At 39.8% G+C, this 12,934-nt stretch overlaps 1 protein-coding gene across 3 annotated transcripts; it reads right to left on the bottom strand.

Annotated features, from left to right (window-relative positions):
- Positions 1 to 3,267: 3,267 nt before the first annotated feature.
- On the bottom strand, positions 3,268 to 9,504 carry LOC139306681 (lymphocyte function-associated antigen 3-like). Of its 3 annotated transcripts, XM_070930626.1 has the most exons (11): positions 9,318 to 9,504; positions 8,723 to 8,872; positions 8,205 to 8,330; positions 7,944 to 8,104; positions 7,135 to 7,222; positions 6,925 to 7,017; positions 5,806 to 5,877; positions 5,597 to 5,677; positions 5,385 to 5,468; positions 4,369 to 4,434; positions 3,268 to 4,199 (listed from the first exon to the last, which is right to left on the bottom strand). In XM_070930626.1, exons 1-11 carry the CDS (start codon positions 9,391 to 9,393, stop codon positions 4,180 to 4,182), a joined length of 1,017 nt encoding a protein of 338 aa, XP_070786727.1. In that variant the 5' UTR covers positions 9,394 to 9,504; the 3' UTR covers positions 3,268 to 4,179. The 3 variants fall into 3 exon arrangements, with proteins under 3 accessions (XP_070786727.1, XP_070786726.1, XP_070786728.1); XM_070930625.1 differs by having other exon boundaries at positions 3,268 to 4,434; XM_070930627.1 differs by lacking the exon at positions 5,597 to 5,677 and having other exon boundaries at positions 3,268 to 4,434.
- Positions 9,505 to 12,934: the final 3,430 nt, after the last annotated feature.

The following is a 12,934-nucleotide window of genomic DNA, read 5'->3' as shown; positions in this document are numbered from 1 at the left end:
ACAAAGAGACACTAAACAGCCACAAAACGATGCTAAATTACCAAAAAGAGATACAAAATGATGAAAAGACGCAAAACGACCACAAAGAGATGTAAAATGATCACAAAGAGACACTGCAAGAAAGAGATGCTAAACAACAATGAAGAGACTCACAACCACCATTAAGAGACGCAAAATGGCTACGAAATACACACAAAACAACCACAAAGAGACGCTCAACAACTGCAAAGAGACGCTACACCATAAAGAGAAAAAAAGAGAAAAATGACCTAAAAGCTAAAAACAAACAGAGATGAACGTCTTTTTAAATCTGGTTTGCTCTGTTGGAGGGGTGGGGGGCCCTCTGTGCCCGGGGGCCCTCGTTGTCTCAGAGTCCAAAAACTCGGCCAGAAAGAAGCCGTAAATACAATAAATGGGGGGGGGGCTGCAGACAGTGAAGCACAGTGGAGGAGATGCTGTGAGCTATTCATAACTCCCAATAGACAAGTCCAGACATTCACACCTGCCTCTGAGATCAGGTGTCAGCACACAGCCTGCTCATTGTTCACATTCATCATGTATCATAACGTCTCAGATTAAAGCGTTTTCAGATGAAGAGCCGCTGCTTAAAGCGTCTTTCACAGCATTTTCTCAACACTTTTTCTTTAATATTCTCGCAGAAACTTAAAGTGTTGCTGTCGCGTCTTATTTCAAACACACCACAGATGTAGCACAAGTATTTCAACACGTTAAAGAAGTATAACAAATGAAAAGCGCAGCGTCATTACCTCTGCGCTGTGAACGTATCTGCGCGACCGCCGACAGCAGGAGGACGCAGGTCTGCACGGTCCACCTGTCGCGTGCACGCATCCTTCAGGTGACTATTTGTGATTTTTGAGGAAAAAATTAAAAAATAAAATAAAATCCCGTCAGAGGTTGTGAGGAGGAGTTTTCATCTCCAGCGGAAACGTTCAGCAGCTCGAGGAGAAAAAGAACTCCTCCTGTCTACCTGCGCGCGCTGTGGGCACCTTTACGCACAGCGCCGCGTGCAGAAGTGATCAGTGTCACGCTGGAGGGAATCACATCCCTTCCTGGACGGGGTTTTCAAAGTAAAAGCTCTGCTGCTGAACATTTTCTGCAGTAAAAGTCGAAAAGGTGACAGCTGCTGAAATAGTCAGTACGGATTCTTGCTGCCACTAAAACACAACACAATAAAATAAAATGTTGTGCTTCTATTCACACTGTAAGTAAGATCATTTAAAGTTCAGTTAATGTGTTGCATCTGTTTTTAATGTTGATTCATATCTTTTACAGTTCTGTTGATTCATTGCTACAAACAAAAGAGAAACAGCAAAAATATACCATAACATTAAATACAACTGCTCCATATCGATCCATATTTAATAGAATAAAATTATATCTAATAAGAATAAAATCCTTTATCTTGAAACCTTGACTCCAGCAGATCTCCTCCTGTTTGCTGCTATCTTCACACATCTGCCATCAATCAGTTTCCAGCCTTGAGGCTTCACTGGTCAGCTGAAATCTCACAAAACTTTCCTTCAGGCTCCAGAAAGCTGCGAAACTTACTGTTACTCCAAGTGGGTGGTTATGTACAGTCGGCTATATGCATGTAAATCTATACACAGCGTGCAGGATGATATATGTTACAGCACAGTGTGTCTTTTAGTGTTACAGGGTTATTGACACTATATGACTTAAAGACAAACTGAGGGGTCAAACACACCTGAGCAGAGGTCTAATAAGCCTGACAACACACACCTGTGTGAGCTGGATCACCGCGTTAAAGCACATACAAGTCAGATGAGATCAGATGAGATGAGGTTATTTATCCTGAGGGCAGCTGCGGTACAAAATAGGACAGAGTTGGAATATAAATGAAAATACACACGATGCCATAAATATAAAGAGGTTAAGGATCATAAATATATAAACTGGTGTCAGTAAGTTTTCCATGTGTTTGACGGCGTCTCTGTTCAGACATGTTGGCCTGCAGTGTGGCACCTGTCTGTGGTCCGGACTACAAACTGCATTCCTTAAAGAGAGAAAGGCTCCACATGATGACAGACGCTCCAGAACTACCCACCCACCCCTCCACCTCCACCTACCAACATGCATGATAGCTAACCCACAAATCTTCTTTCTTTTTATAGAAAGCTGCACCATCTTTCTGCATGAAATCAAGCTGACGTTTGACTTTATATGAGAAGGATTCCCCTTAAAAAGGCAAGAATCCTCTGTTTTCTCACAGCTCAGTAGGCAGAAGGAAAGCAAGGGTTTGTCAGAACATGCCTGAACCATAAGACTGAATAGAAAAATCCCTTTGACACATCTCTCCCTGTGGTAGTCTGGATCCCCAGCTCCTCAGTTCAGCGTTAATCCTGTGCTCACATGTAAAGATAAGCCCACTTTTTCGCCATCGGCTGTATTCTGAGGGCCTGTGTTGTTGTCACAAACTTAAATGCCATCCATCTTCTCTCCCGCTCTCAGCTGTCAAAGCTCAGGAAGAGTCATCTTGAAGGTAGCACTTATGTTGTGACCTGTTAATGAGTGCAACACTCGCAAACACCTGTCATTTATGTCAGAACACAAGATATGCGAGGAGGAGAATCCAGGTGAAATAAACTATTCCACCATAGACACGTTCAAAGCCACGAGGTGAGTTCGCATCAGCTTTAAACCAGGATGTAAACAATAATGAAGAGTCTCTGCCATGTTTAGAACATTTTTATCCTTTAATCGTCAAACTTGAGGATCCATTTTGGGAGTTAAACACAGCAGATGTGCCTCTAGATGACATTAAAGCCTCTACCTACAGTATCAGTGTTAATCTGAGGGTATGAATGGTCGCTTCCTGTTGTTATAACAAGTCTACAGCCACGCTTGCAGCTCTGTGAGGCTAACATGCTGATGTCGTAGCATGTTCCCCATTTTAGTTTAGCGTATTAGCATTAACATTTGCCAATTAGCACTAAACAGAAAATACAGTTTTGAATGTATTTGGTCGTGAAACAGGGTCAAAGAAGTCGTTAAGATTTATCTTCTGGGGAACATGAATGTCTGTAGCAAGTTTCATGTTAAACCATCAAATAGCTGTTGAGATATTCCACTATGAACAACATGACTACCTTGGTGCTGGCGCGAGAGGAAACAGGGTCAAAGAAGTCCAGATGTATCCTCTGGGGAGCATGAATGTACCAAACTCCGCATGTCAACAGCTAAATAAAGAAATTTACACTAAATTAAAATACTGCATACAGAATGAGACACAGATTCACTTTCTCTTTTATTTCTCTATTCATCCAGTCTTATAAATAACAGCGCATGTACAGTTTAAAGACACATGAAGACCTTTTAGGTCACGGAGTCTAACTCTGAAACAGAATCCAGTTCATAATATGAGTTTTACTACTAAGAATTACCTATTAGCACTAAATCATTCCCTTGAACAGCCTGATCCTCTATTCCAACCTGCTGCTACACAGAAGTGTGATTTCACAGTATATCACAGTACAAACAAGCTGCCAAAGGTGAAACCTGTAGGTGAGAAAAGGCTTCGGAGACACGTCCTTGCTGTTATGTGATCGTGCAGTGAGTGATGCTGTGACAATGGACCATGGGACACCTGCAGTGTAGGTGTGGTGTCTCAGCTGGGACAATATTTAAACAAGTTCTCATTGTGCTTGCAGGTAAATCTGAAACCACCGTCTTAAAGCTAAAAACACCATCTAATACTTCGTCGTTTCGGAGTTCAGACTCCACGTGAGGGATATTACGGTAACAGCACTGTTGATTCTCAGAACATCTTTGCATCTGTCTTATAAAAATACAAATACAAAATTATAAAAACAATTCATATCAGGAAGTAAAAAACGCGTAAATGCCCCCCTCTTCTTTGGTGTAAGAAAATGGTATGAACTATTAATTCATTTTCTTTTATGCGTATAATTAACCTTTTTTCCTCCATTTTATTTTCTTCTGTTGGACGTCTGCAGATTTTTCTCTATGTTCACATGCTCATTATCCCTTCAGGTGCCTCTGTCTGACACTCTCTGCATGTTGTTGAAATGTTTGCACGTTAATGGAGGACTGAATACACAGTTCATGAAGTAAACGCACAATCAAACACGGCTGTGAGGACCTCTGCTGGACAGATGAGTGACAGGCAGCAGCAGCAGCTCAAAGGCACGTACTACAATCTAAAACAAATGAAAATAAGTTAAATGTTGCATAATCATCCGCCCCTCGTACGTAGTGCTAAATAGTACGTATTCAGTGCGTCACAGAGAACATTTTGCACCATTCAGTCTCCCTTTGAGAATAAGGAAGTGAAAGTACTTCAGCTTCAGCCCTGATCTTGTGAATCACCTGGTTCCTGTTCCTGTGACTCCTGGATGGAAGTTTTTTGGCAGCTTGACGTTGCAGCTGGGTTCCCTGTGAAATGATAAAACATCTGTCACATCCGCAATGCATCTGTCATTTGTCTGTCATGGCCGTCTTTTCCCCATTTTACTTCTGAGCAACAAAACTGCCTTTCTTTAGATCAAATTTTGGTCTCTGTTATGTTTCATTTGTGCCTTTTTTTCTAACTGAATATTGAGGCTTTTACTTGTGTTACGGGAGGATAAACATATATATAGAGAAATCAACATATATGACTTGTGAACAGACAAACAGGCATCTTGTTAGTTAGTTAGTTTTGTCATGCCAAACATCTGGTCCATCCCACATGGGATTACAAGACACAAAGGTGCATCTTCTAGTATTACGTATAAAAAAGTTACAACATTTTATGCACTTTTACATTCTTTCAAATAACACATCTATGTGGAAAAACTGTTTATACTGAAAAAGGGATCATCTCCAAGGCTTTCTCCAAGTAACTGGCTGATTTAAATGTTTTATATGTGAAGAGCCAACTCAGTCTTTGTGCATCATCTACATTTGCAAAACCAAAATGCAATTTTAGCTTAATGAAAGAAAATACCCAGTAAGAAGGACACTGTTCACTGATGTTAAAAAACAAAAAGTACCACCGTTGCACAACTCATGAGCACGGTTTATGCGTAGGTTGCAGCTACAGGTGTGACTCATACAGAGCTCTTGGAAGCTCATGCATGAGTCAAGTATGACATTTTTTGGATGAATAAAACGTGTCAAAATGAACAGGCAGAGGTGGAAGAAGTAAAGTAAAGTAAAAGTGCAGAAGTATCATCAGCAAAATGTAGTAGTATCAAAAGTAAAAGTACTCAATATGAACAAAAATGGCTCCTGTGACTGATATATTATGTCGTATTTTTTAAACGTTAGATCTTCTGTTTTCAATCTGACTCTTACTGTCACAATTTTTATAAGATCGCATGTTTAAATAATATTTTACTTACCAGCAGTTACATTGTTGGGTTCTGTGGGCTCAACAGATGTCAGGTCCTGGATTTCTTGAACATCTGGAAGCATTGCTGATCTCTCTGTCAAATAATAAAAGAACTGTCACGACCACAATACACATGTCACACAGTGCAAATTCTAATTTACGGCTGTAAGAACAAAACAAATCCAGTTGTTTACAACCTGGGTCTTACTACATTTTACTCACCAGTTACATTGTTGGGCTCTGTGGGCTCAACAGATGTCAGGTCCTGGATTTCTTGAACATCTGGAAGCATTGCTGATCTCTCTGTCAAATAATAAAAGAACTGTCACGACCACAATACACATGTCACACAGTGCAAATTCTAATTTACGGCTGTAAGAACAAAACAAATCCAGTTGTTTACAACCTGGGTCTTACTACATTTTACTCACCAGTTACATTGTTGGGCTCTGTGGGCTCAACAGATGTCAGGTCCTGGATTTCTTGAACATCTGGAAGCATTGCTTTCAAATAATAAAAGAAATGTCACAATCTAAAGTCTGCATGTGCACACATCTACAGGACATATGGTGGGTCAAAGCTGTGGAGAAAGCAGCTCCACAAAAGACAATCATGTTAAAAATGTTGATAGTTTGGTATTGAGGTATTAAATACTTGAAAATGTTGGATACAAGCAACGGAAAACGGAACATGAGTTACAAGAGTGACATTTTAAATAGACTAGAGATGAGAAATACGTAAAATTACAACATGATGAACAAGTGTAACTCATTGTAATTCATCCTTAATCGTCATGTTATGTTTTTTAATTCTCTTTTATTAGATAATTAACAGACTGTGGTTACGGTGAATACAAGGTCACTGTTTTAACATTAACAGTTTCAAAATGGAGGCAGGGGAAAACTCATCCTTCCTGAGTCACGTTTATGGATTTCAAACTTGTGCAACATGTGTATGGATAAAAAAGCCACCCTGTTAACAGGAAGTATACTGTTGACATGGAGCCAGCCAGTTAGCTGTTACTTTTAGCCTATACTTGTTCACATTTTGGAAAATTTGCATCATTAAAAGAAAGCAGAATTATCTATTAACAGCTCCTGTTTGCAATGCACCCATGGATGTACAGACAACTATCACTGGATCTCTTTGATACTGAAAAAAACTTAAAAATGTGATGATTCACAGGCAAATTCTGCTCGACACTCAGTGCTTCCACAGTCTCTGCAGTGCAGCAGAGGGCTTGCCTGGCCTTCATTCCTCCGACTCAGGCTTCTTTATTAAATACTTTTTTTATGACTTTTATGAAGACTTCAGACATACAGATACGTACAGTCTTTCTTATTTTCCCGCTCCTACAACTGATCTGGTTTTTGTTCCCTTTGTCCCTGAAACATCCATCTATGCAGGTTCAGGGGTTCACTGCTAGCACCTGAATGTGCAATAAGCTTCAACTGACAGTAACTTCCTATATAACAACTACATTTATAATGATAATACACCAATTTATATTTAACACAGTGGAATTAATGCAACCTTTTGTGACTTCTTACCTTTTCTGCATTTGTGTTTGTATATGAAAAAGAGGATCGACACAATCCCTCCTACTAATGGTATGAGGCAGGTTAACATCCATCTCCGATTTCCTGCAAAAAATGAATGAATGAAGTAAATGAAACAGCAAATGGTTATCAAGGACACTGTATTACAATGTTGTTAGCTGAAAGCTGGTAAAGTAGATATTTGTTGGTGTGAAAACTCACTAGTGGTGAAGGGGTTGAGGACTTGTTCACTGCTTTTGGAGCTGACTGGGTTTCTCACAGAACAGGTGAAACTAGGCTCCTTCTTCTCCTAGAAGTTCAGTGAAAGATTAGCTGGAAGCTCATAAGGCATACATGTTTTTTCACGTGGTGCCTTTGTCGTTGTGCAATATGGGCAAATTTCAACATCAGGGACAAGACGATGATGAGTAATTAGTCATGAAACACTGATTTTGCCAAAGTATTCACACCCGTGTCGTGTGTCACAAAAGACACTTTATTGTGTTCTATACGATCTCTACATTATGACTCATGAATAGTGAATATAGGGTGTTTCCACAGCAGGAATTTTCCCAGAGAACCAAGAACCTTTTGAGGAACTCGGGAACTAAAACCACACAGTCTACAGCTCCACAGGCACAGTGGTGCTTTAAGCTAAATGCTAACATCGGCATGCTAACATGCTGATGTTTAGCAGATGTAATGTTTACCATGTCCACCATTTTACTTTAGCGTGTTAGCATGCTAACATTTGCTAATTAGTACAGAAGTTACTACTTTATACTACTACTTCTTTATACTACACTAACTAGTACTATTGTACCTACATATTCTACTGCACCTACTAACTGACCAGGTCACTTACTGTTTACGACGTGTTACACTGCAGTATATATATATATATTTATCTAGATTCAGCCTCAGCCGATCTTACTGTAGACGAAAAAAAGTCACCAAGTGATGCATGAATGTGTGAAATCAATTTAAAACTACATTCTGGTGTATTTTTGCAACATTTAACCTGTTTATACCTTTGTTATATTGAACACGCCGGATGGAGAGAAGACCATGTCACTTGCCCCCCATTTATAGGTCACTGGTTCAGCGTGTGTGGTGTTGCCTTCACAGGTTAAAATACAGTAGGTCATCTCGAGGTCACACCATGTGGAGACAGAGGGTTTAGGGACGGGAGCTGAAAGAAAAAGGAGCAAAAAGAGACATTCATCTGACTTCAGGCGGAAAACAAACAACGCCTATGTTAGCCAGACTACATACAAAACTCCTCCACTTACAGATAACCAGGAGTTGAGTCATGTCGGTGTCCTGTTGGTTGATCTCTGCTGTGTAGTTGCCGCTGTCGCTTAGAGTCAGTTCTGTGATTTCCAGGGTTCCAGTTGAAGTATTCAGCATACCGCGAACTGAAAATATGCACAGATATGGTTCGATTTAGCTTCTAAACAGGGATCTGTAGTTGTCTTTAGTTACCCAGTGGAGCAACACATTCCCAGTGTTTAAGGGGATGTGTAATTGCAATATATTTAGATATTGTATAGGGTTTTTAGGGGTAAGAAATCCTTAAAATTGACCAAAACACATGAAAGCAATCCCTTAATTTATAGTACACCATAAACAGGCATTTTTCAAATGAGGTGACAATTCAGGGATTGCATTCATTGTATTTGTTAAATTTTAAAGGACTTTTATCCCTTAAAAAAAACCTAATTCAGGCAGAAAACCCCTTAATATATTACAATCAATTAATCTAAGTCCAAATCTGCGGCAAACCTATTATTTAACCATTAAAATGTACCTTTGAAATGTCTGTAATAGTTAACATCGGTCCCGTCCCACTCCACAGCGATGTCATGTTCATGTTTCCACGTTATGTAGGTGATGGGATGGACCACAGAGTCTGGTGTGAACACAACATGATCGCCTACGGCCTTGTAAACTGGTTTGTCTGTGAAATAAAAACATCACAACGGAAGATGTCATATTGAATTCTTTAAATGTTTCTTTCTGAATGGCCTGCTGAAAGAGTACTTTTACTTTGTAATGTAATTCTTATATTATATCCACTACTACTCATGTAGATGTGGTTACTAGTTACTTAGATTAGGATGTCACACATGTATGAAACATGACATCAAACTTCCCAATAATATATAAAATAGTTAAATGCTACTTTGCTTGACGTGAACGCATCAGTAATAATAACGTAATGACGCAATCAGGCTAGTAGCAAGAGCCACAGGTACTTTTATGTAAGTAAACAGAACTTTTACTTGTAATGGAGTACTTTTGCAGTGTGGTCCTGTAGATATACTCTCCTATTGCTAGGCTACACTTGTATTTTAGGCTATATACTGTATTTAATAACTTTCAGACAGGAAACGTCAACTTACCGGATTTGGCTAACACCGTCATCCAGGACAGAAGGACGGTGAAGAAAGTCGCCAGACGGCCGCATCCTCTCCGCATCCTCTCCTCAAAAAACGACACAAAAACACACAGTGATTCTCTTCTGTATGTTTAGAAACATTTAAAGTATATTAACGCTACTAAAAACGATATTAAGGAGTCGTGATAACAGAGGTGTAGCCGGCTTGAAGAAAGTGAAAGTAAAAAGCTAAGGCGGAAGTGTGAGACGTCTGTTATACCCTGACTGAGCCCTCATGACGTCACAAGGCGTCACTACATTAAATGAATAAATGTTTGTGCTAAGCTAAGTTAGCCGGCTGCTAGCTTCATATTTAGCTAACGTCACGTGACAATCAAAATGAGCCTTGAAAATGTCGCTTAAGCTTACAAAAGCTTACAATTTTCTAATAATAATGATAATAATAATAACGGCTAAAACACATTGTACAAAATAATATACCTATAGATCTTTTTGCCTCTCTAAAAAAGTTTGCTCACTATATTGTTGGCAACTTAAATCTTATTTAAATGTTTCTGCCATCTTTTCTGGATGCTTCCAGATATACTGTGTAATCTAGCTGCACTGAAGAGTTAAGTAAGCAGCTCAATAATAGGCACCTTTTTCTTTTTATTCAGCATTACTTTTATAATACTGTAATAAGTCACAGCAAAAGATGGAACAAAGAGTCTTGAGGAACAAGAGCCATCCCTGTAGGAAGTGTCTCTTCTGTGGTGTGCTGCCATAAACACCTGTACACCTAATGGTACAACTACTTACAATATACTGTGATGAAATGAGGGGAAATGCTTATTTTTGTACTTTTTTACAAGTAGTCTGGTAGAATAGCCCAGAATTGTTCATTTTGCAACAACTTACAAACCTGGTATGCTTTAGCATCAACGACAAGATCGTCAGCACAATGTCTCAGATGCATTACTGGCTAAACTTTGCATCCAGAAGACTTTAGATTTGTGGTCGTGTGTGGTAAACCAACCCCCGCATCGCCCCACAAATGTCAATCACAAATTGTCATTGTGAAATACTCAGTTTTATCTCTTTGGCTTCTAAAAACAATAAAACATCTCACATCATTTAGGGCCATTAGACTCAACTTGGGTTGTGGAGTCTATGTTTTCTGTAAATTTGGTTCAACTCAAACAGCTTTATCAGTCTCAGAAGGGCATCAAATTATTGGCTATTGTGAGCATTTTCAGCTGTGACACGTCCTATTTTAAAAAGGACTAGTGCCCCCCCCCCCCCCCCCCAAAAAAAAAACTTTCTGCTGTCCAATAATCTACATTAAACATACAGTTCACATGAAAATAAGAACCAGACATTACAACATCGATAAATCTGAATAATTTTATTGTCTTTGTTCTCATGATTTTACAAATATGATACTTCTGCAATTCAACTTTAACTGTGCAACACAATGGCATTATGGACTGTTAAACTTGACATCCCGAGGGACGTCTGTGACTCCAGGGAGCTGTGAATCCTGCAGACCATGGGCCTCATTTGGTGGGATTTGTATTTTTTTTTTAGTGTCTTCCTATGAGTGTTATGAAACAAGAGGTTTGCGATTAATCTCGAGTGTTACATGTATTGTTATTATTATTCACCTCCGGCCTGTTGGGTTTGTCCGCAGGATTCACTAGCAGCGTACACACACAATTTTTTCACCACTGACGTAATGACGGGTACTGTCAGGGGGGAGGAAGCCGGGTCCCCTCCCCTCCCCTCCCTCCCTCCCTCCCTCCCCCACAGGTCAGAGAGCGATTCCTCGGACGTGGGCTTGAATTAAGTCGTACAGTCTCTTTGGATGAGGCTGGTGGTACCTGGTCAGAGCTGCAGGGCTGCTTGTCTTTTTAGAATGGGTGATCTCGCCAGGAAGGTTTTTGGGACACCAGTACAGATAAGAACAATGGCATGCAAGACTCACATACAGACCCACTTGTTATTATTTCTTTTTTTTTTTTTTTTTAATAGAAAATAAAGATTCTGACATAAGTACAAGCACTGAGCCCTCGCAAACACCCAACAGCCAAGCGTATTGGAAACTTTACGGAGGACGAACGACTCCTAAACTGACGGCGTTAAGAAGTATCGGGGGCTTGCGACGGTTAAAACCATTTGAACACAACAGCTGGCTTCTTTTCATATTCAATAAGTCCTGTTTTGAGGACATGATACATCTCACATTTATATTATTTCTTCTTCTACACCTTTTTACTACAAATGTATGTGCTTTTGATTTAAAACAACTTGGGAAAAAAAAAGAAAGAAAAAGATTTGTAGTTCAACGACTGCCCACCCCACTCTGGCCAATTTATTGCAAATGAAGTGATAACCTCTGAACAGCAACACACACTTCAATATGGCACAAGCATCTTGGAAATGACCTAAATGCATCGTCGGAGTCGTCGTGGGTGAATATCAAAAACCAAACCACACCATATCTAAAAATATTAAGACATTAATCATCAGTAGAGCAGAAAAGAAAATGGTTTTTTTTTCCCCCCTTCGTCGAAACATGCAGTCTGCCACTCTGCAAGCAAAACTCAATTCAGGACCCCCTTGGTAAAATGCCAAAAATAAAAAAAATGTCTTCGTCTCAAATGCATATGAACACTGCAAATGATTAGCCTCGCCAGTCGAGCTAATATACTTCTATTATTCATGACAGGAGCTTCAGAGTAAGACTTCAAAATCCAGGTCATTGTGCAGTTGAGGATCTCGCTTTCCTCTCTTATTTGAGGGCTGGATGACGATTCCTTCTCCCGCAAAATGCACACTGAGCGAAGCATGTAGTGACTAAACTCGCCCCCTTCGAGTTCGACCTCCGACTCGCGCCGCGCAAAAATTGTTTTATGAAATTTTGAGAAAAAAATAATGCAGAAATCTGGGTGTAAAGCTCTCTCGGGGCTTTCTGTTTGCTTCCAGACGTCTTTTCTAGCTTCGTGTGTGTCACCTTAAGACATTTGATGTGCTTATCTAAGTGGATGTCAGCTTTGGCACGCTCCCTGCTGAGGTACCTAAACAAATATTTTGTCAAGTACGGAAACTACTGTTTTCCCCCCCACCGAGGATATTGTTGTTGCATTATACTTTATATATAGAGGAGTATTTTTCTCTAAAATGTCTCTGGAGTGATAAGGAGAAAATCTACACATTGAAGGCATTCTCCTCCAGCCCTTTCTCCGAGGCCGCGACGTGGAAATACCGACTAAATCCCTCTCAGCAGCCCCGTCTACCTGCTCACCACTTATCCCACTACAAAAATCCAAATAAATAGTTTAAAATAAGGGCAAATTGGTAAAACAAAAAAACAAAAATGAAGCGAAATCAATGTAGTGACCTCATAATGTAACGCAAAACTCTCAAAATACAATAAATCCATCACCGTCCAGTCCTCCTCAGTCAAATAAAGAAAGAAAGAAATATTACAGGGAAGGATATATCTAGAGTAGTGGTTGTTTTACAATGTCGAGAGAATGACTGGGCATCAGTTTGTCATGTTGCAACTTCTTTAAAAACTGCTTCTTCTTCCCCCCGTCTCTCTTTTCTCTCTTCGCCCGGAGGTGATCATGCTCTGTCTGA

Source organism: Enoplosus armatus, chromosome 24 (assembly GCF_043641665.1).
Source record: "Enoplosus armatus isolate fEnoArm2 chromosome 24, fEnoArm2.hap1, whole genome shotgun sequence".
Taxonomy (NCBI): domain Eukaryota; kingdom Metazoa; phylum Chordata; class Actinopteri; order Centrarchiformes; family Enoplosidae; genus Enoplosus; species Enoplosus armatus.
This window is presented reverse-complemented; position numbering and strand designations above follow the sequence as displayed.

What these genes read in the sequence shown, in the direction of transcription:
- LOC139306681 (XM_070930625.1), bottom strand. Translation starts at nt 9,393, where the DNA reads ATGCGGAGAGGATGCGGCCGTCTGGCGACTTTCTTCACCGTCCTTCTG. An exon ending in GCGTGTTCAATATAACAAAG is followed by an intron (nt 7,223 to 7,943) that starts GTATAAACAGGT and finishes CTGAACTTCTAG; the next exon opens with GAGAAGAAGGAGCCTAGTTT. An exon ending in ACCCAACAATGTAACTGCTG is followed by an intron (nt 4,435 to 5,384) that starts GTAAGTAAAATA and finishes ATCATTTCACAG; the next exon opens with GGAACCCAGCTGCAACGTCA.